Below are 27,650 nucleotides of genomic sequence, written 5' to 3'. Positions count from 1 at the left end.
AAAAAATACTTAGCTTCTTCTACCAAACTGAATGCAAAACTACTTGAAAAATTTTATGTCTCTTATGTTTTCTTTGTTTAGTTCCATGTTTTTATTTGAAACTAAAACTCATAATAGTCATATTATAACTATTAAAAATAGCAATATAACTATCTATTTGTATAATCTGCAATAACAAATATTTCGTTATAAAACCACGAATCCCATATTTGATTTGGTGATTTAAACTTCACGTCTATATTTATCATCATTTTCATTGATTTTTCAGTCTTGTTACTGTATGCGTATAAGAATATATTATTTCATTCTAAACCCAACCTTGTCATTACTGCCTTGCCTTGGCAGTCATGAATATTCGATTGCTTTGCCTTGAATGTGAAACGTCGATACAAAAGAACCTTGCAATTACACCACTTAGTGCTGGCTTCACTCAAGGATTTATTTATTGATTGTTGAAGGACATAATTATAAACTACTAGTATTTATTATTAACTAGAATGTAAGACGGAACTATATCACCATAAACTAATAGTTTTATTAATCAACTAGAATAAGGAATTGTAGGTAAATGACCACAAATGGCTTATAAAAATCACAAACCGATGTTCGGTGCAATGCACCTTCAACACGTTCCGGGCCTCGTGCGGCACGTGTGCCCAGTCAGCAATTTACTCTATGTTAGCCAATTTTCATTTACCTAAAATTAGTGCACTTTTGAGAACCGTCGTGGCCGGGTGCATTCGATAACATAACATAACATTCATATAACATTTTAATATTTTAAATAAACAGAATAATCTCTACTCTTCTCCGGACTTTTCATCAACCAACGCGAAACCCGCTCTTCTACATGGTCCTTCGAATCGGATCTCGCGCGTTTAATACTTTGGTTGATAATCGTGTGAGGTGAACGAACTTAAAATCAACGAGTGAGGGTTGCAGCGTTTGAAGGAGTGGAGTAGCAGAGTTTTAACAGCAACAGTAGTGGTATTGGCAGTAACAGAGCAGCGCTAGGAGATATTCAAGTAAGATCTTTCCTTATTTTACTTATATTCATCAATCAACATGGCCTACGTTCAGCGTCAAGCGGAGATTCAACGTCTAATTGAGGCATCTTACGCTAACTTTAGGAAAGACAGTTCGGACAGGAAAACGAAGCTTGAATATTTTAAAACACGTTTAGACACATTAAACTTATTATGGAGTGAGTTCCAGTTTAACCATGAACAGTTGGGTATGGTGGAGAGTCAATTTAGTTCGTATTTTACTAACAGGATTTATGAGAGTACTAAGGAATCATATACCACTTTCCACGCCAAGCTAACAGCAGGGTATCAAGAATTATCCGAGAAAAACATTGAATCTAAGACCGACCTGAACGCTTCAAGTACAAGCACATTAACAACCGTTAACAGAGAACAAGCAGAGACGGCTGCTAAAGGCGATGCGCCAGGATCCGTCGCCGAGGTAGGAGGAAACATATTTGGGAAACAGCAGAGGGGAACCGAAAGTAAGATGGACGAGATGATGCGTAAACAACAGGCTAACATAAAAGCCTTCGCGCGGACCGTGAATAACATTCAGATTGACCTATTAACAGAGAAATGGGAGCTAGAGGATACTCTCAAAACATTGGAGGCTCGTTGGTCGGCTATCGACAATTTACACTGGGAAATGGAAAGCGAGGGTTCCCTAGGTGATTCGGCGTATGAAAGTGTGTTTAACATGCATGAAAATACTTATAACATGATGAAGAAAAATATTAACAAAAAGGTGTGGTCTGTAAAACATAAGGTAAAATCAACACCAGTTTTGGACATCCCTACCTTCTACGGAAATTACAATTCTTGGGTCTCTTTCAAAGATTTATTCAGTGAAGCAATTCATAACAATTCAGCCTTATCAAACGCTCAAAAAATGCAATTTTTGAAGTCAAAAGTTAAGGGAGAAGCAGAGCGTCTAATTCAACATCTTCAGATAAGTTCGGAAAATTACGTAGTTTGTTGGGAGATTCTCAATAATCGATACAATAATACTAAATTGATATTCAATTCCCACATGAACATATTATTTGGGCTACCCAACATGCAACAACCGTCTTTAGCCCAAATAAAGAAACTGCATGACACAGCAATGGAATGCTTGCATGCCGTTAAAAATCTAGGAGTAGATATTGCTACGTGGGACCCATTAGTAGTTTACATTTTAACTCAAAAGCTAGACGCTGAGACACACAAAGACTACATAGAATCATTAAAAAACTCGAGGGAGTTACCAGTACTACAGGAGTTCTTTGATTTCTTAGAAGGAAGATTCACGAGTCTAGAAGCATCTCGCCGAAAACAGGAGTCTCTAAACAACAAAGGAAACACTCAACAGTCGACATTTAACAACATTAAGAAACCTATTCAATCATACAATAATCGACCTTATTACAACAGTAACAGTGGAGTTAACAAAAATAACAGTGGAAATGTAACTATTGCGAAAGCTATGCACGTTTCAGGTATCAAATGTCCATTATGCAAACTACAACATGGAATCTACAGCTGTCGACATTTTTTGCAGATGCCTATGGAAAAAAGATTCCAAACGGTCAATAAACTGGCATTATGCATAAATTGCTTATTTAGTCATAATGGAAATGCTTGCAACTCAAATAAAACATGTCAGAAATGTTCAGGTCAACATAACACATTATTGCACGAGGCATGTGCTAGAAATACAACATCAGCAGTTCAGTCATCGACCTCAACTTATGCAACAAATGCAATTACTTCGAATAAGCAGATGGGTTATTCAACAAACATTTCACAGACTACATTCTGTGAAACTTTATTAGCTACCGCCATATTGAAAGTGCAAGCGGCAGATGGCACCTATCACACATTTCGGGCCCTGGTAGACCCCGGAAGCCAAATTTCACTTATAACAGAACGGGCCGCTCAGATACTTAATTTAAAACGAGATAAGTGTTCTGGAGTTATATATGGATTGGGAGAGAAAGAGAACGACTGTAAGGGCAAACTTAAAATAAAATGTATGTCGATTTACAATGACTTTACATTTAACGCAAAAGTTTTTATCATGAACAAAGTTGTGAAATGTCTGCCAAGCGAAACATTTTCGAGACCTTCATGGTCCATGATACAGAATCTTAACTTGGCCGATCCAGACTTCAACGTTAGTCGCCCAGTAGATCTGCTTCTAGGATCAGTGATTAATGCGCAGATTATTCTAGATGGTAAAATAAACGGTGAGGATGAGTACCAACCTCTGGCGCAGGAGAGTCAACTTGGGTGGCTTTTAAGCGGAAATGACGAAGAAGAACTGGAAACCTACCGTTGTAATATAATTATAAACAACTTAGAAGAGATACAACAGTTTTGGGAAGTGGAAGACATAACAGAAGAGGGAAACTTATCACAGGAAGACTTGGAATGCGTAAAGCACTTTGAAGAACACACGAAGAGAACAGTAGACGGAAGATACGAAGTACGCATTCCTATGAAACCTAACTTTCAAGAAAAATTAGGAGAGTCCAAGGCAAACGCAATAGCCCAATTTAAACACATGGAAAACAAGCTCCAAAAACAGAACAAATTAGCTGAAGCATACAAAGCTTTCATGAAAGAGTATAGTGACTTAGGACATATGAAACCTTCCTTAAACAACAACAAAGTGGAATGCTATTTGCCTCATCACATTGTGGAACGCGCAGAATCCTTAACTTCAAAGTATAGAGTGGTGTACAATGGGTCTAGCAAAACATCAACAGGATACTCATTGAACGAATTAATGTACAGGGGCCCAAATTTACAAAAAGACATACAAACATTGCTATTAAAATGGAGACAGTACGAGTTTGTGTTCTGCGCTGACCTAGAAAAAATGTTCCGTCAGATCTTAGTGCATGAAGATGACCAACACCTTCAGAAAATCATCTGGAGAGACGAGCACGGGATACTACAATCATTTCAGCTTACAACAGTTACATACGGAACAAAAAGTGCAAGCTTTTTAGCCATGATGACACTAAAAAGGCTAGCACGTGACGAACAGGAAAACTACCCAGAAGCGTCCAAAGTTTTAGAAGAATCGTTCTACATGGATGATCTTATACACGGTTCACATTCCATAGAGCAAGCAATAAAACTGATAAACGACATTATCGACTTGTTAAGAACAGCGGGATTTAACTTACGAAAATGGTCCTCAAACAGAGAAGAAGTGTTAGAACATATACAGAACAAGCAAGACAATCAAAACCTAACAATTAACTTTAAACAAGATGACATATCTAAAACACTAGGTTTAAGTTGGAATCCAACTGAAGACGTATTTACTTTTCAATGTAAAATTGAAAAGCAGAAAAACAAACCAACAAAAAGAACCCTTCTATCGGACATCTCCAAACTCTTTGACCCACTTGGCTGGCTTGCCCCGCTCAGCATAAAACTCAAAATTTTATTCCAAAAAGTATGGAAACAAACAGTTCAATGGGATCAGCCCATCCCAGATGACATACACTTAGAATGGTCCAAAATACAGGAAGAAATTCACTTAATTAACGATTGCAAAATACCCAGATGGTTGCTATGTAAACAGAATGACGTAATTCAACTACATGGGTACTGTGACGCATCGCTAGAAGCATATGGGTGTGTAGTATATGCACGAACTGAACATCAAACAAAAACAATTCTGGTCGCAGCAAAAACAAAGGTCGTCCCACAGAAGAAACAATTAACACTGCCGAAACTTGAATTATGTGGAGCGCATCTTCTATCAAAACTAATGGCAAAAATAAAAATATCTCTACAACAGCATACTGTGGAAACGTTTGGTTGGTGCGATTCAAAGATCGTCCTCGGATGGTTACAAGGACAGCCAAGCCGCTGGAAACCATTCGTCGCCAATCGAGTAGAACAAATAAAACAGGTGATGACAGAAGAACAATGGCGTTATGTGAAATCGTCAGAAAACCCCGCGGATGCTGCCAGCAGAGGACAAACAGCATCTCAGTTAAAAGACAACTCTTTATGGTGGTCAGGACCAACATGGTTAGCTGATTTCCAGCCAGAACACGAAAGTTGTCAAAAACCAACATATCATACAACAGAAGAGGAGAAAAAATCCTATGTATCAAATGTGGGCCAAAACAATAACAAGCAAGATATTATTCATGATTTATTAAACAAATATAGTTCAATTACAAAAGTAACAAGAATCGTAGCCTACATATTGAGAGCATTCACTTTGAAGCGAAAACGCTTACCCAGCTATCTAACATTACAGGAGTTGCGAAAAGCTAAACGAGCTATAATTAAAAGCGTGCAAAACAAAGAATTAGAAGAAGATATTGAACATTTACGCAGGAATAACAAAGTAGAAACAAGGAGTAAACTTTTCTCATTATATCCATTCCTGGACAACGAACATATACTTAGAGTAGGAGGACGCCTCGAAGAAGCGCATTTACCTTACGAAATGAGACACCCAAAAATCATTCCAAAGGAATCACGTCTTGCTACATTACTAATAGAACATGCCCATATCATAACACTTCACGGAGGCGCCAAGATTACATCAAGCAAGTTGAGAGAAGAATACTGGGTGATGGGCGGAAACAATAGAGTAAAACAACAAGTTAGAAAATGCGTCAAATGCCAAAAGATCGATGGGCAAAAACAGTATCAACTCATGGGTGATCTACCCGCCGCCCGTGTCAACGAAGCAAAACCATTTTTTCACACTGGAGTGGATTACACAGGGTTTGTTGACATAAAAGCTAGTAACACGCGAGGAAGTCGAACACTGAAAGGTTACATTGCAGTTTTTATCTGCATGGTCACAAAAGCAGTACATTTAGAGCTCGTAACAGAACTAACAAGCTCAGCATTCCTGGCAGCTCTAAGAAGGATGGCCGCCAGGAAAGGAGCCCCAAAGCACCTATACTCAGACCAAGGAACCAATTTTATAGGCGCGAATAACATATTAAAGCAACAGTGGAAGGAAATACAAAACACGTTCGACGATAACTTCTTAGCAGACATTGCCGAGATGGAAATTGAGTGGCATTTCAATGCCCCATCCTGGCCAAGTGCTGGTGGCCTCTGGGAACGAGCAGTGAGGAGTTTGAAACACCATTTAAAACGTGTAGTGGGTGAGCAAAAGCTTACCTTCGAACAGTACTCAACAGTTTTAGCCCAATTAGAAGCTTGCCTGAATTCCCGCCCACTGTGTCCCCTCACCGAAAACATTGATGATTTAAACACACTAACCCCAGCCCACTTCTTACAAGGAAGAGCAGGTGTAACAATAATGGAAACATATGAGGACGCACGCACAAAATGGAGTTTGACACAAAAAATATTCAATGACATTTGGAAAAGGTGGAAATCGGAGTACTTAAGCCTACTTACAGCAAGACAGAAATGGTGCAATCCTCAGAAAAACATAGAAATAGGAGACATAGTGGTCATACACGAAGATAATTTACCAGCAGGAAAATGGGCGCTCGGAAGGGTAATAAACGTACACGCAGGTCAAGATGGTTATGTACGAGTAGTAACACTTAAGACAGAAAAAGGAATACTGAAAAGACCCGTAGTTAAACTTTCTCTCTTGCCTTTGGAAAAGACAAAATCAGAAAATGAACCCTCCAAACAACTGACACAAAACAACACTAAAAAACCAGCTAAACGGGGTTGCATGACGACAATATTGATGATGCTATTTTATTTCATAACATTTTTGACAACTGGAAATTGCGTCAAAATGACACCTGTCAACGAAGGGCAAGGCCTATACTTCGATAGGCTAGGAACAATGCAGCTAGTTAGGGACGAATGGAAATTAGTCGCGTACTACGACATGAGCCCTTTCTGGGAAGGGGTATCAGCATACAGAAAATACAACGAACAATTAGAAACTATTTGTAAACAAGTAAAAAGCCTTTCACACTGTGACGTCATCCTTCTACAATTACGTCATTCACACGACGAACTGCAACATTACAATAAAGTATTATCAAGACATCAACTAAAACAGCAAACAAGAAAGAAACGCGGATTTTTCAACGGTGTCGGAAATCTAGCAAATACTTTATTCGGAGTCTTAGATGATAAATTTGCTCAACAATATCAAAATGACATAAATAGTATTAAGGCGAACGAAAAACACATCGTCACAATGTGGAAAAATCAAACATCAATCATTGAAGACGAATATAACATGCTCCAGAGGACAAGAGATACCATACAAAAGCAACACAAATTAATACACCAGCATCTAATCGCTTTAGAAAAGAGCAACACTGCAATGGAGAAAGAAATTACAGATGCAGAAAGCATATCTCAATTTACATTGATCGCCATGGCAGCAAATAACTTGTTAAACCACCTTAGGACAATCCAAGATATGTTATTAGACACGTTAACTAACATTTATAGCGATAAAATGAATATACATATTATCAGCCCCGAACAACTACAAAAAGAATTAAACATTATATCTGGTCAACTTACGAGCGACCTTACCCTACCAACCGACAACACACAAACAAACCTCCAAAACATTTACAAAGTATTAAAAGTGAAAGCAAGAATGACTGACCAATACATGATATTTGAAATTCGCATCCCATTAACAACACGTGACCGTTATGATATTTACAACATTATTCCGGTCCCGCATAGTTCAGACGGAAATATGATATCTGTTATCCCCATAGAAAAATACGTAGCGATGAACCTTCAGAAAGATGTATACATTCCACTACAAGAAAAAGATCTCGAACTTTGTATCATACGAGATCAGTTTGCATACATGTGCCCCCTTAAGGTACCTATATATAAAATGAACATGGATCAAGATTTATGCATAAAGGAAGAAAATAAGAATTTACAATGCAAAACAAGCATAGCCGCGTGCCAGAACAAGTGGACTAGTCTATCAAAAGCAAATCATTATTTATATTTCTGTTGCGACCGGTGTCAGTTTCGAACAATATGTACGGATCGAGTTACAGCACAAACATTGACACGCTCTAACATTATTTACATCGAGGAGAATTGCATTGTAAAAACAGATAACTTTGCAATTCATACGCACATGAACATGCAAAGCAACGCAAATTTAAAGTATAGTATACCTACACCAGAAATCGACCCAATAAACCATATAATAAACATCACTATCGAAAAATTCGAAAACAGCAGCTTAAACTTCAAGGAAAGAAAAGAAGATAAAAATATAGAAGAAAAAATAAAAGCGCTAAAGGAAAGTAAACTCCCAGACGAGAACGACTATTCCATGCATAATATACACCACTACACTGCCATTTATTGCCTTTGGATCATAATAACAATTATGGCAATTGCGTTAGTTTGCCGGAAAAAACGTTGCCAATGGAGACCTCAAAAAACTCCAGAATTTACAAGCAACTCAGAGGAACCAACAGCAGCAAGCAACATCTCCGTGAGACGCCAGGTGAACCTGCCGCCGCCGCCGCCGCCGCCCCGAGCGAGCGCGAGCGCAGCCTCCACGCCGTACAACACACGTCACACCAGCACCGGTGACATCCGTAACGATAACAAGTGTAGTGTTAGTGCGCAATATCGAGCAAAAAGTGTGAGTGAAGGAGAAATAAACAGTGCGCGAGTGAAAGTGATTACAAGCCCTAAACACGAGATGAGTGAATCAACACACATAGACCGAGGAAGCTCCCCAATTTTAAGAAAAACATCGTTTAGTGAATAGTATTAAGCTGATTGTTTAATCACCTTGTATCATTCTCTTACTCATCTCATCTCATCGTTTGCCCCCCGCAAGATGTTCGGTGCAATGCACCTTCAACACGTTCCGGGCCTCGTGCGGCACGTGTGCCCAGTCAGCAATTTACTCTATGTTAGCCAATTTTCATTTACCTAAAATTAGTGCACTTTTGAGAACCGTCGTGGCCGGGTGCATTCGATAACATAACATAACATTCATATAACATTTTAATATTTTAAATAAACAGAATAATCTCTACTCTTCTCCGGACTTTTCATCAACCAACGCGAAACCCGCTCTTCTACAACCTAAGAATTTGATAAAAAATATTTTGTGCGTTCCTAAAGCTATGTGAGTTATATGTATTTTGTGAAATAAAGATATTGTTTAAACTTATTTTTTTTTAAGTTTAAATATACTTAGGTCACAATAGAAAAAGTACCAAAATCAGTAATTATTATATTAATATGCATGAATAAAGATTGCAGTATGACAAAAGGCAAGAAGGATTCAATACTAATATTGTGACCTAGGTTTTTTAAAGTGAACTGGACATCGTCAATTTTCATAATAATAATATTATACTATGTAATATATTATTGTATCAATTGGGACAGGAAACCAGTTTTACAGTCCACTTTTTGTTACACGTTTTCTTCTCCTCTTTGCAACATTATGGATCCTGGCCCCACGTTGGGCGCCAAATTCATTGTTGAAAATAATTTTCACTCAAAATGTATAAAATAAAATCCATGTCAATAGGATCCTCCAAAGCTTAATAACAAAGGTCACGATTTGAAAGAAACATTGTTTTGTTTGCGAGTATATAAATAATGAGTTGAAAAGAAACAGAGATATATGTCACGATCACACCATAATTTTATCCTACACTTGACCTACATTAGCATTGCCTTGACTCATGGTCTATTGCCAAAATCCAATCTCCCTACAACGTCCATAACAGTCACTGACATTCTTATTCAATTGTTTATTGTGTCGTCATAGGAATAAAATCCATATTCAGACTAGCTTTACAGTTTCGACTGATGTGTTAAAAAGTTGGCAGCTACGTTTTTGGCAATTGCAAAAATATTACAATTTGTATGTATGAATTGGCTGTTGAGATGTAACCTCTAAAGCTTGTTGAAACGTTAAGTTCCAAGTTTGTTACAAGGTTGTTGGTAATGCTTATTGGCCTTTTGGGTGCCAAATTTTAACACGCTTTGTAACTGCGAGTTTAATGTAGTGAATATGTAGATTTTATGCTTTGATATTATGATTATAATGTTAATAAATAAGTTTCGGTAATTTTTTAACATCATAGCTTTTGTGTTCCATAGTTCGATAACTTAAGAGCATGACTTTTAGTTAAGTTTTAAGAAAATATCTAAGAAGAAATACCTATGTCAAATATTTGCCAATATCCATCGTGATATATACATATTATCTGATACCAATAAACACTTAAAATGCACTGCAATAGCACTTTGTTATATAATTACCTATTTAACTTTTTTTTGTAGAAGTTGTTTACATAAATGTGGTCATACACTAGAAAAATTCTTACGCATCATATGTTCTAAATCAAGATGTTTTGCACTTAGCCCGATAACCATTCTGTTATGAAGTCACAAATGTATATTCAGTGAGTCTAAGTTATCTTTTCATCTAGTCTTTCTTTACACATACTAGGTAATAATCCGCGTGTTATTAAAAACTTTGCTTGAAGTTATGGAGGACATAAAACATACTTTTTCATTCTTTCTTCACATGGGCACAGTCTATTTATTTTAGCAGTGCTCTCATACTCGTATTATGGACAACATTTTTTTTATTTATGTTTCATGAGATTATGAAACTTTTATTAACCTTTTTTATTTTTTGTAAATTCAGCGCATATTATAAGGTACTCATCATTTTTTTTCCTGTTTATTTATTTTTAGTATTTGAATTTGTATTTTCTTAGGTTTAAATAAGACATCGGAACGTGAATGTATTTTCTTAGTTTTGAATGAGACATCAGAACGTGAATTTATATTGCACTTCACGTCAATCTACTTTATAACAATTATTTTTCATAAAGAAATAGAAATTCATCAATTAACTCTAGCTAAATTAATTAAAGAAACCTGGTTCAAAATCAACTAATAAATACCTGCTGATCTATTTAATATACTGGAATACATCACACAAAACATTAACTTGCCCAAAACTACTTAACATAATCCGCAAGAATATTACTGTAATAAAGCTGCTGACTCCAAACAGCTTGGTTGTTTACATGAATATGAAATGTGCTTTTGCACAGCAAATTATTATTTTCTTTGGTTTTTTTATGTTGATTTGATTCTGTATTTTTTTCTTTAATTTGTCTTGTTACCTGTCGTAATTGTTTTTCACCTGATGATTAATCTGGAAGTCGCCATCAATATGCTGAATTTAAACCATTTCATGGCACCTCCTTTTTATGTGTTCTTATTTATAATATTTTTCTTTTTGACCCCTGACGCAAAAACGACGCGGTGTTATAAGTTTCACGTGTCCGTCTGTCTGTTTGCCTGTCTGTCTGTCTGTTTGTGTGTGTTTTTCTGTGGTATCGTAGCTTCCAAACGGATAAAACGATTTAGATTTAGTCTTTTTTTTTGTTTGAAAGTTGAGTTAGTGGGGAGTCTTCTCAGCCAATCGGTCCACTATTTCATGATAATCGTTACACTATGTCGCGGTCGAGGGTTTTTTCATAATTTTAATTTTGTGGTTAGGTTATTTATGTGTATGTTTTTATCTTCTATTTGTATTTTTATTTTCTATTTCAAAACCTTTTAGAGTAACGGGTGCCCACTGGTCCTTGTTTGCTACCTACATAAGTACATAAGTAAGCAAACATAATTATAAAAAGTTTAAACCTTTTATTCACTTAACGGATGAAACAAAGACCATAAAACCCACTGTTTCCAACACACTAAGACTACTAGCGATGTTATTGCTCCATAGTTCCTCGAGCAAGTTTCCTGAAACTTTACGTGCTCGCAAGAATATCAAATGGAAACTATTTCCTCGTGTAAAAGTTTATAAAGCGTTCTGCAAGATTGGAGAAAAGAATAATTAAGTGGGTCGGATCTATGTATCGTGTCATTTCGCTTGTTTTATTTAGTCGTATGACAATGAACAGAGAAACAGTCAGTACAAATTAAGTCCGATTGGACTTTTTTATACTACGTCGTTGGCAAACAAGCATACGGTCCGCCTGATGGAAAGCGGTCATCGTAACCTATGGACGCCTGCAAACCCAAAGAGAGAGGAGGACCCATTAGAAACTTGTACACTCCCTTTTGCTGAGTTAAGTACACGGAAAAAAGGAGTGTACAAGTTACAAGGAGGGTTCGGGTTGCCGACGACTCAAAGGACAATAGGGTCTTGTGCTATTAGGCTGGCTCTGCTCTAGATTCGAGCGAGATGATATCCGCTGTGCTGTGCCCTACCACACAAAGCGAAATATCATTCGCCATGCGCTACCTCCTATAAACTCGTCGCTAAGGGTGATCAGTTCTGAGAACGACATGTAATTTTCCGTGAAGGTGAAGCCGAGGTTAAGAAACTTGCGATGGTGCTTTTTTATTTATTGGCCAAGGTAAGGTCTTAAATTTGACGCTTTCGGGCCGGAGGACAGAAAAATAATAGGTGTTCTTAAACTTGTAATAAGGACCATATTTTTTTGTTGGCATTTCATATGAAATGACTTAGGTTAGGCACAAAACTATGAAAGAAAGAAAGAAAGAAAGAAAAGACGTTTATTAGCACAGCATACTTATAACTAGCTTAATCTAATTGTACATAATAGTGGATTGCGCTAAAAGGTCATTACTCAGCTGGGTGTCTCGGCGTGAGCCACATGGCCCGCTCCGCGACGCTGATTTTCAGTAAAGACCAGGAGTTGGACTAGGTGGCACTCAGTAAATGGACTATATGTATACAAATTGTTAATGAAAAATAAATACTAAATAAAACAAAGTTAGCTTAAAACTTAGTGTTTGTGTGTAATGTGTGTAAATGTAAATATGTGTGAGTGTGCACGATTGCCTAAGTGTTGCATTTTTCCTTAGCCAGTATGAATTTACGAAGGTGAATTGACACGCGACCTTCATCCGCATCGTGAGACTCGAAATCCATTGTGTTATTTTAACGTTTAGATCTCTTATTAGGTAATTTCTTATCAATAATATTAATCTATCAAAACAGCAAGTTTAAATTTGATTTATTTCGAAAGTTATGCAAATGATTCATTAACTAGGTATGTCTATCAATAATACTGTTTCCAGCAAAAAAATCAAGACCCATTTCATTAACTAGCTAAACTAGCAATTCATTCAAAAGTATCTTCAATAATGAACAGTATTTTCTCTTTTCTTCTGCTAGTAGCTCGCTCAAATATATGGGAGCGACAGAGACAAATACATTTTCATTTTTTTGGCTTCAGATTTTGTTTTCCATGCGACCCGGGAAGGTCAGACGTTACAGACTAGCGGCGCCGGTAGCGACTGCCAAAAGGTTAAGGTTATGGCTGCTATAATTATGTCTGTGCGAAAATTGTCTCGTTCAAGAGCGAGTGACTTTAAATTATTTGCCAAATGTTACAAAATTGTTTAGTTACAAATTTACTGAGGCATTTGGACCCCCAAACACAATGTGTAACGGCGTGGCTTGCGTGGGCGACGGTCGCGCGATGGTAGCGCGACGGCGATGCGACGCATACGAAATCAAACCTTATCGATATGGAAGTATGAGACGCGACGGCGATGGTCGCGCGACGGTCGCGCGACCGTCGCCCACGCAAGACACGGCGTAAGCCTTATACCTACTGGCGAAAAAACCGGACATATATACATTCATTTGTGTTGTCATTAATTAAGGGGCGTTTTTAAGTAGGCACTCTTCAGGTTTCAGACAAGTGTGTCTGCTCACTTCAATGACTGATTGCCATAATACTGGCGCCAAGTTAAATAGAAAATCAACGTAGACGTTTCATGGACTCAAAAACTGGCCAAGAGCGTGTCGGGCCACGCTCAGTGTAGGGTTCCGTAGTTTTCCGTATTTTTCTAAAAAACTACTAAACCTATCAAGTTCAAAACTATTTTCCTAGAAAGTATTTATAAAGTTCTACTTTTGTGATTTTTTTCATATTTTTTAAATATAAATGGTTCAAAAGTTACAGGGGGGGGGACGTACTTTTTTTTCCTTTAGGAGCGATTATTTCCGAAAATATTAACATTATCAAAAAACGATCTTACAAAACCCTTTTATGTTATGTTATGTTTATGTAGGGGGGGTACCCTAATAAAACATTTTTTTCCATTTTTTACTTTTGCACTTTGTTGGCGTGATTGATTTACATATTGGTACCAAATTTCAGCTTTCTAGTGCTAACGGTTACTGAGATTATCCGCGGACACGGACGGACAGACAGACATGGCGAAACTATAAGGGTTCCTAGTTGACTACGGAACCCTAAAAAAGTGGGAAAGAAAAGAACGGAGTGGCGATTCTACAGACAAGAGCCTGGCTTTTAAGAATAATTACAATAATGATGATGATAAGATTGATAAGGTTCCTAAAGACTCACTTTTTTTAACCTACATCGACGGTGGCAAAAAAGATTATGATTTGCCTGGGGGCTATTCGACGCATGACACTGATGATTCTGTGACTATTTCTGATTTGATAAGTAACATCATCATCCTCCTTGCGTTATCCCGGCATTTGCCACGGCTCATGGGAGCCTGGGGTCCGCTGTGACAACTAATCCCAAGATTTGGCGTAGGCACTATTTTTTTACGAAAGCGACTGCCATCTGACCTTCAAACCCGAAGGGTAAACTAGACCTTATTTGAATTAGTCCGGTTTCCTCAAGATGTTTTCCTTCACCGAAAAGCGGCTGCAAATATCAAATGACATTTCGCACATAAATTCCGAAAAAACTCATTGGTATGAGCCGAGGTTCGAGCCCGCGACCTCCGGAACGAAAGTCGCACGTACTTACCGCTAGGCTACCAGCGCTTGGTTTGATAAGTAACTTTGTTACTAAACTTGGCGTCAATATTTCCTTGTTGAACAGGAAATGAACGGCAAAGTGTCACTGTCCGGCGACAATAGGCTAGTTTCCTATAAGTACTTGAACAACCACGAGCGAAGCGAGTGGTTCGAGAATAGAATTCTGAACTTGCGAGTTTTTTAACACACGAGAAGTAAAATACATTTGCACCCGAGTATAACACAAAACTTTTCCCCTCACTATAGCGAGGAAACTACAACGCAAAAAATGCGTTTATCACTGCTTCCAGTAGTTCCACAGGTGGTAAATCATCTTTATTACTAGATTCACCTACTTTTATCAATTTTAAAGCAGTTAATTTGACTTCATTCATGGTCAAATTACTTTACCCACTAGTGGATAAAATGCGTTTTTACCCGCTGGTAAAAACGCAATTTGACCTTGAATAAAGTCAAATTAACAGCTTTAAAATTGATAAAAGTGGGTGAATCTAGTAATTAAGACGATTTACCACCTGTGGAACTACTGGAATCAGTGATAAACGCATTTTTTGCGTTGTAGTTTCCTCGCTATAGTGAGGGGAAAAGTTTTGTGTTACACTCGGGTGCAAATGTATTTTACTTCTCGTGTGTTAAAAAACTCGCAAGTTCAGGATTCTATTCTCGAACCACTCGCTTCGCTCGTGGTTCAACTATAGAATCCTTTCACTTGCTCGTTTTTCAATTTCACACTAGGCGTTAAAATACAACTTTGCCCCCTTGTATAACAAATAACTATTATGCATTGCACGAAATAAAGCACCACATAATTAGAAGAAAAATATGAACAGTAGTTATTTTTAAACATACAATCTATTTAATGAGTCGAAGAGAAAGATATGAAGTAAATGAATTGACCGTGACGTCACTCCTCAGTATTTCATAGTAATTCCATATTAACAAATCGTTTTGACAGTTCATAAAGAGAAGCCGATTTGACTAGTAGGAAACTAGCCTATTGTCATTATGGTGAAAATAAGCTATCCGTGGCAAACAATCTCTTTCTGGTGATTAACACTAAACTGAGTTAGGTAAGATCTGGCAACCAGCCATTTCAATTAATCCATTAGTAACTGAATACTAAATGTAGTATATATTTGATACTCGTGTGACCTAGAAAATCGGCGCCGCAAAGTTTGAGGTTATGGTGTTTGCTCATAATAAAGTTCTTTGGCAGATTTATGAGCGTGTGATCTTGAATTATCTGCCAAATCACACGACCTTTAAAGAAGTTTATGTAGCAGTTTCATAATAAATGTGAGACTAGTTATTAACAGGGAGCGTACTTTTCATGCCGATGACATTAATCTGACGTCACGCTCCCTATACGGAGCGTTTGATCCCAAATAGTTTTATTGTAAATTATTAATCATTAGTCGTCAATCATTGTAATCGTATACAAATTACTTCAAATACAGTAGTCCATTTACATGTGGCATAAATAATACCTACTTGAAACGTGAATAAAATTATTTGATTTGTTTTTATAAATAAATTGAATTAAATAGTATTGTTAACAACACATTACAATATATACGTAGAAAAGAGAATGTCTCTCTAACGTAAAGCACACCATCCTTCTTGCATTCATTACCATGCAAAGAAATTCATAACTTAAAATGATTGATGACTAAATTATTAATAATTAACAATAAAACAATTTGTGATCACCCTATATGGAGCGTGACGTCAAATTGATGTCATCGGCACGAAAAGTACGCTCCCTGGTTATTAACTTTTGCAGAAGAAGCAGTTTTAAGGTTAGTAAAATTTATCACTAATTCAATCACTAACTTTGATATGACTTCTCTTCTTTGTCTCTAGGAATAGAAACCTTGTTGTTTACCTTTGTTTTCTCTGCCATTAAAGAATAAAACTTCTACAGTGTTCATGTTATTATTTTTCTTTATTTATTTTCACTGTCCAGGTTCGGGTTTTTACAATTAATAATAATATTTTAAATATTTTTATTTTCATTTAAAAGTATGTCCTTTAATTAAATACAGCATAATATTACAAAATTAAACTAAAATTACACTAAAAATAAACGACGTACAAACTAATATTAAAAACAAACAACTTAAAAATATAAACAATTTAAACTAAAAAACCGCTCCCAGCCGCTCCTGATGCAAACGTGCCCAAAACGCTCACTGCATTCCCGCGTTGGATTACAATGGAAAGCTTTTGCACCAGGAACGACTCGGAGCGGGGGTCCTCTCCTTTTTGTCTAAGTCGACGGCCCAGTTCGCGCACGAAACGCTTCGCGTCTGCACCCCAGCACCCTGCCGTCTCCACCGCAAAAGGGATAAAAATGTACCCAGGCCCAATGGGAATATACTTTTGCCTCTTTACGTTCGCCTGCGTTTCCGCCGCCGCTCCGGCCGCGTGCGAGGTACGAGCGATATGGGAGGCGGCGAAGGTACTGCACGGGAAGCATGGTCGCGCGATAGGGACGGCCTGCTATTTTATCGCAGGGACCGGCCCGCTATCCCTTATACGGGGTTTTGTATGGGTATTTCGTTAGGCTTAACTTACCCTACCCTTTTGGCGCGATACCCTTTCATTTTGCTTTTAAAGCCCTAACGAAAGCGCTTACCTAAAATAGCCCAATACCCTTTCAAAACCCTTATCATCGGCTCAGCCTAACGCCATAAGGGTAAGCCTTATATTGGGTTTTATTTGCTCTCCCTTATAGCATATCGTGCGAGTTTAAATCCTGTACCTCGCTCATAAAGCACACATTACTCCGAACGAAATAACATACGATCGTTACCTACGGCGGCACTGTGTGTGATATTTGCGCGTTTCTGTTTGATGGAAACGGCTGTAGATAAAATAAGGTTCAATTTTCAATACCAAATCCGTCCGTCCGTCCGCGAATAATCTCAGTAACCGTTAGCACTAGAAAGCTGAAATTTGGTCCCAATATGTATATCAATCACGCCAACAGAGTGCAAAAATAAAAAATGGAAAAAAATGTTTTATTAGGGTACCCCCCCTACATGTAAAGTGGGGGCTGATAATTTTTTTTCATTCCAACCCCAACGTGTGATATAATTATTGTTGGATAGGTATTTAAGAATGAATAAAGGGTTTACTAAGATTGCTTTTTGATAATATTAATATTTTCGGAAATAATCGCTCCTAAAGGAAAAAAAAGTGCGTCCCCCCCCTCTAACTTTTGAACCATAAGTTTAAAAAATATGAAAAAAATCACAAAAGTAGAACTTTGTAAAGACTTTCTAGGAAAATTGTTTTGAACTTGATAGGTTCAGTAGTTTTTGAGAAAAATATGGAAAACTTCGGAACCCTACACTGAGCGTGGCCCGACACGCTCTTGGCCGGTTTTTTTATCGGACTTGTCTTGATGAGTACCCGAAGTCTAGCTGATGCTGAACCCTGGCTGCACCTAGGGGAACTCGGGTTTAGTGTAATACAGGCAAACGCTGTTTTCGTCATCGGACTTGTCTTGATGAGTACTCGAGTGAGCAGTACCCGAAGTCCAGCTGATGCTGAACCCTGGCTGTACCTAGGGGAACTCGGGTTTAGTGTAACACAGGCAAACGCTGGTTTCGTCATCGGACTTGTCTTGATGAGTACTCGAGTGAGCAGTACCCGAAGTCCAGCTGATGCTGAACCCTGGCTGCACCTAGGGGAACTCGGGTTTAGTGAAACACAGGCAAACGCTGTTTTCGTCATCGGACTTGTCTTAATGAGTACTCGAGTGAGCAGTACCCGACCCGAAGTCCAGCTGATGCTGAACCCTGGCTGTACCTAGGGGAACTCGGGATTAGTGTAACACAGGCAAACGCTGTTTTCGTCATCGGACTTGTCTTGATGAATACTCGAGTGAGCAGTACCCAAAGTCCAGCTGATGCAGAACCCTGGCTGCACCTATGGGAACTCGGGTTTAGTGTAGCACAGGCAAACGCTGTTTTCGTCATCGGACTTGTCTTGATGAGTACTCGAGCAAGCAGTACCCAAAGTCCAGCTGATGCTGAACCCTGGCTGCACCTAGGGGAACTTGGGTTTAGTGTAACCCAGGCAAACGCTGTTTTCGTCATCGGACTTGTCTTGATGAGTACTCGAGCAAGCAGTACCCAAAGTCCAGCTGTTGCTGAACTCTGGCTGCACCTAGGGGAACTCGGGTTTAGTGTAACACAGGCAAACGCTGTTTTCGTCATCGGACTTGTCTTGATGAGCACTCGAGTGAGCAGTACCCGAAGTGTAGCTGATGCTGAACTCTGTTTGCACCTAGGGGAACTCGGGTTTAGTATAACACAGGCAAACGCTGTTTTCGTCATTGGACTTGTCTTAATGAGTATTTGGGTGAGCTGTACCCAAGATAGAGCTGATGCTGAAACCTGGCTGTACCTAGGAGAACTCGGGTTTGGTGTAACATAGGCAAACGCTGTTTGCGTCATCGGACTTGTCTTGACGAGGACTTGGGTACGCAATAGCCAAGACAGCGCTGTAGCTGAGCCCTGGCGGTATCTAGGGCAACTCTAGTTTCGGTGCATTATAATATAGAAATATTTCATGCAATGTCAAGTTAGGCATAAAACATTATATTAACTGTCAAAAATCCTACCAGAAGTGAATATTAACATCAAGTATTTATAACAAATTTATTAATTTGCCATATATAAAACACTTTATTTATGTCTAAAAAAATACGTATGTATATCCATTTGAATATCAAAATTAAGTACAGTCGATTTCACTAATAGTAACACAGGGAATAAAGAGAATACTGGAGTTCCAAGCGTCCATAGACTGCGGTAACTATTTACTATCAGACGGGCTGTATGCTTGATTGCCACCAGAAAAGTATTTCTGTTTCAAACGATCTTCATAGAATTCACAACAATCAACAGAAATAGTTTGACAGATTCTATGGTACTACTCAACTCAACCAAGTACCACAGTCATAAAGACGAGTCTAAGATATTTTACACAAAACATACTATGAACAGAAAACAGCGTTTATTTATATTGCACCGAACCTGAGTTCCCCTAGGTACCACCAGGTCTCAGCTACAGCGCTGGCTTGGGTACTGCGCACCGAAGTCCTCATAAAGGCAGGGCCTATAACGAAAACCGGGTTTGTCTATGTTGCACCAAACCTAAGTTCCCCTAGGTACAGCCAGAGTTCAATATCAGCTCTACCTTGGTTACTGCTCACTCAAGTACTCATCAAGACAAATCCGATGACGAAAACAGCGTTTGCCTATGTTGCACGAAACCCGAGTTCCCCTAGGAATAGCCAGGGTTCAGCATCAGCTCTACCCTGGATACTGCTCACTCAAATACTCATCAAAACAAGTCCGATGACGAAAACAGCGCTTGCCTATGTTACACCAAACCCGCGTTCCCCTGGGAAAAGCCAGGGTTCAGCATCAGCTCTACCTTGGTTACTGCTCACTCAAGTACTCATCAAGACAAGTCCGATGACGAAAACAGCGTTTGCCTATGTTGCACGAAACCCGAGTTCCCTTAGGAATAGCCAGGGTTCAGCATCAGCTCTACCTTGGTTACTGCTCACTCAAGTACTCATCAAGACAAGTCCGATGACGAAAACAGCGTTTGCGTATGTTGCACGAAACCAGAGTTCCCCTAGGAATAGCCAGGGTTCAGCATCAGCTCTACCTTGGTTACTGCTCACTCAAGTACTCATCAAGACAAGTCCGATGACGAAAACAGCGCTTGCCTATGTTACTCCAAACCCGCGTTCCCCTAGGAATAGCCAGGGTTCAGCATCAGCTCTACCTTGGTTACTGCTCACACAAGTACTCACCAAGACAAGTCCGAGGAAGAAAACAGCGCTTGCCTATGTTACTCCAAACCCGCGTTCCCCTGGGAAAAGCCAGGGTTCAGCATCAGCTCTACTTTGGTTACTGCTCACTCAAGTACTCATCAATACAAGTCCGATGAAGAAAGCAGCGTTTGCCTATGTTGCACGAAACCCGAGTTCCCTTAGGAATAGCCAGGGTTCAGCATCAGCTCTACCTTGGTTACTGCTCACACAAGTACTCATCAAGACAAGTCCGATGACGAAAACAGCGCTTGCCTATGTTACTCCAAACCCGCGTTCCCCTGGGAAAAGCCAGGGTTCAGCATCAGCTCTACCTTGGTTACTGCTCACTCAAGTACTCATCAATACACGTCCGATGACGAAAACAGCGTTTGCCTATGTTGCACGAAACCCGAGTTCCCCTTAGGAATAGCCAGGGTTCAGCATCAGCTCTACCTTGGTTACTGCTCACTCAAGTACTCATCAAAACAAGTCCGATGACGAAAACCGCGCTTGCCTATGTTAAACCAAACCCGCGTTCCCCTAGGAATAGCCAGGATTCAGCATCAGCTCTATCTTAGGAACTGCTCACCCAATTAACTCATCAAGGCGAGTTGGATGACGAAAACTGCTTGCTTTTATGTTGGCAATTAACGTTTTCAATGTGTAATGTTAATGGTTAATTGTATTGATTTTCGGCCAACACTGTATATTTACATGCATACATACATATTTACATAATTATATTCATACATACATACCTACATACATTCATACATACCTACATACATTCATACGTACGAACATACATACTGATCTATGGGCGACGATGATCATTTACCAGCCATCAGTCCCTTGTCTCCCAGTTCATTAAAAATAATTTCTAGCCGTGTTCTACTTTTATCCAACGAAAACATGTTTCGTTGCAAAATTAAAAATGGGGCGCAAAGTGCGGAGTGGCAACAGCGCATTTTCCTTCCTGTTCTTACAATAGCTTAGATTCATAATCCTGTCTCTTTCACGCAAGGCTCGACTACGCTTTAACAAAAGGGAAAGCCTTATAAATAGCGCTTAAAATAAGGGTAACCCTTATTAAAGGATTGCAAGCCGTATCGGATAGCGGTAAGCCAATGCACAGGGCTAGCTTTATTGTTTTGCTAAGTTTTTTGTAAGGGCTAGTCAAATGAATGGGCTTGCAGTTCGAAAGGGAGAGCCTCTCGATTGGGTCGTCCTTACGTTAGGGATTCCCAATGAAAGGCTTGTAGCGCGGAAGGGGTTGTCCGGTCCCTGTTTTATCGTCTATCGCGCGACCATGCTTCCCGTGCTGGTATATTTTAAATTGGATAGTGTGTGTCTATTTGTTTGTCAACGGAGCAACGAATGGACGTGATTTTTAAATGGAGGTAGTTGAAGGGATGGAGAGTGACATAGGCTACTTTTTGTCTCTTTCGAAGCCGCGGGCGAAGTCTAGTATGAATCATCATCCTCCTTGCGTTGTCCCGGCATTTGCCACGGCTCATGGGAGCCTGGGGTCCGCTTTGACAACTAATCCCAAGATTTGGCATAGGCACTAGTTTTACGAAAGCGACTGGCATCTGACCTTCCAACCCGGAGAGTAACTAGGCCTTGTTGGAATTAGTCCGGTTTCCTCACGATGTTTTCCTTCACCGAAAAGCGACTGACAAAATATCAAATGACATTTCGCACATAAGTTCCGAAAAACTCATTGGTACGAGCCGGGGTTCAAACCTGCGACCTCCGGATCGAAAGTGGCACGCTCTTACCGCTAGGCCACCAGCGCTTCTAGTATGAATATAAAAATAAAATACTCAAGATTAAGGTGGCAAAGTGCATCTAGCGGCCAACTGCGCCTACCACAAAATATCTATCACACTACCGGTGGTTATGGCTGCAGAGCGAGGAACCGTCGTATCCGCGCCGTGTCCAAGATCACCGCTTTCTGGATCTAACCCTTGATCCAGCCACCTAGCGAGAGTCTCCCAAGATGTTGGTCAAGGACTCTTCGCTATCAGACCGTTAGTTGCGTTGATTCGTTGATTTATTGAGACCCCATGTAGATATATATCCCACAGCTGGGTGACCTGCTGTGCAATAAATAATAAAGAGTAAATTTTATTTCCAACTTTTAGGGTCACTTGCACCACCGAAAATGGAGGGTTACTCCGAGGTCAACCCACCATTTTATATGGAATTTGACAGTTGAGAACCCACTAACCTTGAGTTAGGCGGGTGGTGCAAGTGGCCCTCAATGATTAGGCCAAAATATAAACTAAATGATGCAGAAATGTATTTATTGCAAAATTATGTTTCCAATATACATCACGAATAGTGACTAAGTATTATACTTACTTCAACAGAGAAAGTAAACTTCATGAACGCTTAATCGATAGGAAAAGTCTATAATTTAGCGCGCACTCATAGATTCATAGTTGACCTAGGCGTGACCTTGTCCGGGCGCCGACTGCCGGCGCCAAGTGGAGCAAAGGTTAAGGCAACGGTTATGGGTTATTTTATTTATTAGGGAAAAATAAACTAAACGTAATATCAGATCTTAGTTCAAATAAAGAAATATTTTGTGGATTATGTGTCAATGGAAAAGAGGAGAGATATTTTTGACATATAGTGAGATTGAGACAGATGCTTAAGACAGAACAAGACACGTTACGGATTGATATTACCAAAGAGGATTGAGTATTATAGAGTGTTACTGTCAAACTAAAATGTGTAATCACAGTGCATAGACTGCCATCTCTTGACACAGACTTGAAACTTTTGAACCTCAGTTTTGACAATTTGGCCCATATTCTTAGCTTGATATGTGTTAAAGTGTCAAATATTAATATTAGCGCCATATAGCCGAGCGTCCCTCAAAGGTGTAACGCCATCTAGGCCACCGTACCTTTTTTTGTATGGTCCAGGGGTACATTTTTTTCTTAGAATTTATCTGCCTATAATGGAGTTATATGTATGTCTTTGATATTACTATAATTATTTGTTTTACAAGACGGTAAATTTGTTGTTAAACTGCACGTGTCAATATTGATGCCAGCGTAAGCGAAAGATTCCAATATTGAACCGCAAGCGTAGCAAACTTTTCAACAGTTTTCCCCTCCGTTTTTCAGGAATCAAGGGAACCTTTACCAGGTGGAGTGGTGAAAAAGACTTTTACTATATCGCCAAAACAACCATTCATTAATTTTATCTAAGCATACGTAGGCTTTAATTTAAGTTTTGGTACACCAGAATTTCTTACCTACGCTTTTGATACTGCTGAAAATTCTGGTGTGCCAACACTTAAATGAATAAGTTATCTACGCTTAAATTAAAAATTACACCCTGGAATATAAATAAATTTCATACATAATATATTGACAGTGTAATAAAAGCCATAATTTAATAAAATAATGGAACAAATGGAAAACGCATTGCATTCCAATTTGCAAGCGCTCATTCCTATGCGTTCAATTCGCGCCACTCTGAATAAATGAGGGTAGACGCAGAACATGTTGACATGCTGAGTCTTATGGAAGTTCAATGACCAATGTAAAATGATTACAATATTGTTGTACAAAAATCATTTTGAGTATGAAAATAGCCTACTTTACTTCTTGATTGATGCCATCGGTTTGTTTTTAGACTAAGGCCCAGAACCGCAACCACGTTTGCAGTACATTGCCGCTGGGATTTTTTTGGAAGATTCATAAATAAAGGTGGTAGTTACGCAATAACGTTCCAATCCACATAAAATTGTCATTAAGTTTTAGACCTTGTATGAAAAACAAAAGTCTTTCATTTAAATGACAATTTCAGATGGATTGGAACGTTATTGCGTAACTACGTCCCATTGTGGTTTGAAAACTAAGAGTGACTCAAAAACAACTCTCAATTAATGATAACACGAATGAATTATGTGCTCGGTTTCATTTATCGCTCGTATTAAGTTTACACACTGTATGTGTTAGGAAATACTATTAGGAATTGATAATAATCATTTCCTGACCATTTCAGCCGGCCATAGCTTGAGAAATTAGCGTAAGTTTGAGAGACTTTCAAGCGTCTGGTAAAAGTAACAACAAACGGTTTTCATGTCTTTCTATCCCTTGCGACTCCCGAGATAACAAACACTTTGAAGAAAATCGATTAAAAAACATAATTAGAATAACTACTACTGATACTACTGGTACTGGTTAAACATTAGTAAAATAATGCTTTTAGTTGAATTCACCGTTTCGTAACCGTTCCGGAACGGTAAAAGTAAACATATTTCTATTCCGGGTGTCACGAAGTAATAATAAGTCACAGACAACAAACAAAATAGCGAAACAGGTTGTTGCCAAAGTCCTATACTTATTGTGAAGTTTGAATCGCTTGTGGTTTGCCGCCAGCATCCGGGAAAAAGTTACAGAGGATCTATAAATAACTCTCTTTATCTATCTGTTCTGTTTTTCCATCTAAACAAAGGTTGTCTGGAAGAGATCGCGATAAGACCGCCTGTTGTTACCTAATTATACCCTCACTCAATTACTCTGTATAATTTTACATGTAAAATGGTGCAATAGAGAATATTTACTTACTTATCTAAATGTGTAAAGAATGTATCCCACTTCTGAACTAATAACAGAAAAACGCATTAGGACTTGAATAATTACTTTATTTTCATGTTAAGTTTAAGACAATGCTTATATTTATTTGAATTGTTTTGTTGTGTTATAAATGTATTTATAACAATAGTAACAAACGACATTACCTAACATAAAAAATGTTTGTTTTGACATTCTGCTACCAATCCTACGTCTGGATATAAATTCAACTCTAAGCAAGCTAATCTAACATTTGTTACACTTTATACTCCAAATTATTTGTTTCAGCTACACTCTAAAAGCAACAAAAATCCTACACGAATAATATAAACGGTCTACCGGTAAAACCGCTCGTGCATTTTTAATCAATTTTAAAATGTTATGGCTTGACAATGATTCCGCCACCTTCAATTTTTAGGAAGGAAACACTTTTTACGAAGACAATTGACAGGTGAGTACTACATTTCTCAAATTGGCCGCCTTTATAGTGCCAAGATGAGTTTAAAAATGGACTAGACAGGCACATCTACAATCAGCTATGATTACTGTTATAATGATCACTGGATGCAGGCTATATCAGTTTTTTAACTGCCTGCCTGCTTTTTAATAATAATATTATGTATGTATGATCACCGTGGTATCGAGGAAGAAGTCGGTAGTCTTCTCCGAGACCACGGGGATAAAGCCGCCCCTGAAACGTTGGAGGTCAGTATAAAATTTACTATAGGAGCGAAAATGCTAAAATGGAAAGGAGCCCCTTTCAATTTGGGAAATTTAGTTAAATATAAGTCTTTAAAATCGAGGTTCCGCTTTCGACTAGTTCCTCCTTCAAAACTTAATCAATCGTAACGATATTTTGAGAATCTGAATAACAATGAAATAATCTATATCGCACCGTTTAGTTTTGGCTAATTGTTAAAAATTTTGAATACCACACCTTTTTTGCGCCATAATCAATCAGGCCGTTTTTGGAAATTTTTGATCTAGTCTTAAAAAAGAAAAATATCAAAATCAAAACAGTGTGACACAGATAAATATAATGATAATCTGTGTTGAAAAAATCATTGCTCTATCTTCAAAAACCAGGGAGGAAATAGTCGAGAGCGTTTGTATGGAGAATTGACCCCTCCTGTATCGTCAGAAGTCCCAATTTAAAAGTTATGTGTAATAATCGTGAAAGTTTAACCCAATGTGGCAAGGTTTGTTTGACCATCTACGAGTATAACTCCTTTTGTTCTAAAATAGCCAAGACGTATAATAAAAATAATATACTCGTATTTTTCTGTGATTTCTCCAGAATTCTCCTCGCCCATACATAACAGGGTAAAGCCATTAGGGCCGGCTGTGATCGGAATGCCAATCTTAGGACCGTATTCGGAAACAAAAGTGAACATGCGAAAAGAAAAACACTTGGAACTGTAATAATCAGTAAGTATGCGATTGGTCAAACAATTAAAAGCCTATGTTGTTTAATATATTTAATTTAGTCAATTGAATATTTTTGAATCTAGTAAATTGACTTTTAAGTTAAACATGCTCTGTCATGCCGCCCGGTTTGAATGTACAATTTTAGATCTAGACACGATATCAATCGTTTATGTCAATGCGCATGGGGGGCGCCATAATAACCACCAGAAAGGTAATCTTCGCCTCCTCCAACACGCTTCTGTCCGCGGTCAGAGAGAGGTCAGAGAGTGGTCGGGGTGACCCGAAACCGCGGGTCCTAGATTAATTTAGTTTTAGTTTTACTAATTGCATTTTCAATTTTAATTTTAATTTAATTTATTTTTTATGTTATAGTAGTATAATCTATGGAATGTATTTCAGGCAATAAATACATTTTTTAATTTTTAATTTAATTTCATTTCATTTTAATAACCTTCGGTAATTGTGTCATATATTTGAAAATTTCGACTCTTGCTTTCGTGATCCGATGGCAAAGTGGTTTTACAGGCATCCGTCCGGTTAACGGAGTACACTGGTTCGATTCCAGCTAGGAACACTTGGGGGCCTTGACCACTTTTTTTTGTATGACATTTATTTAATGTTTTTGTCGGCGGCCGAACGAAGAATCCGCCAGATCACGAGATTCCTAGGCATATCGTGAAACAGCGCCAAATCATGATTTGGCTTAGTAACGTTCGCCATATCGTTCAAAACTCACCGTTTAACGATTTTCCCAGTGACGTTTAAGCAGATCATGAAATTCCTAGGCATATCATGAAACGCCGCCATTTCGTGATTTCACCAAGTAAAACCCGCCAATGGCATTTAGGCAGATCATAGTGATTCCTAGGCATATCATGATTCATGATACGCCGCCATATCGTTCAATACTTTAGTAGGGTTCCAAAATTGAAGTAAAAAATGCAAAAAACCTTAATAAGTAC

At 38.5% G+C, this 27,650-nt stretch overlaps 1 protein-coding gene across 1 annotated transcript in view; it reads left to right on the top strand.

Annotated features, from left to right (window-relative positions):
- Positions 1 to 1,065: 1,065 nt before the first annotated feature.
- Positions 1,066 to 27,650, top strand: part of LOC125238233 — a 43,927-nt gene continuing 17,342 nt past the window's right edge. The window contains exons 1-3 of the mRNA XM_048145507.1: positions 1,066 to 1,794; positions 3,232 to 6,166; positions 8,390 to 8,587. Coding sequence (XP_048001464.1) covers positions 1,066 to 1,794; positions 3,232 to 6,166; positions 8,390 to 8,587 — 3,862 coding nt within the window. The remainder of the gene's footprint in view (positions 1,795 to 3,231; positions 6,167 to 8,389; positions 8,588 to 27,650) is intronic.

This window comes from Leguminivora glycinivorella, chromosome 23 (assembly GCF_023078275.1).
Source record: "Leguminivora glycinivorella isolate SPB_JAAS2020 chromosome 23, LegGlyc_1.1, whole genome shotgun sequence".
NCBI lineage: Eukaryota > Metazoa > Arthropoda > Insecta > Lepidoptera > Tortricidae > Leguminivora > Leguminivora glycinivorella.
The sequence above is the reverse complement of the archived record's forward strand: the minus strand, read 5'-3'. Positions and strand labels throughout refer to the sequence as shown.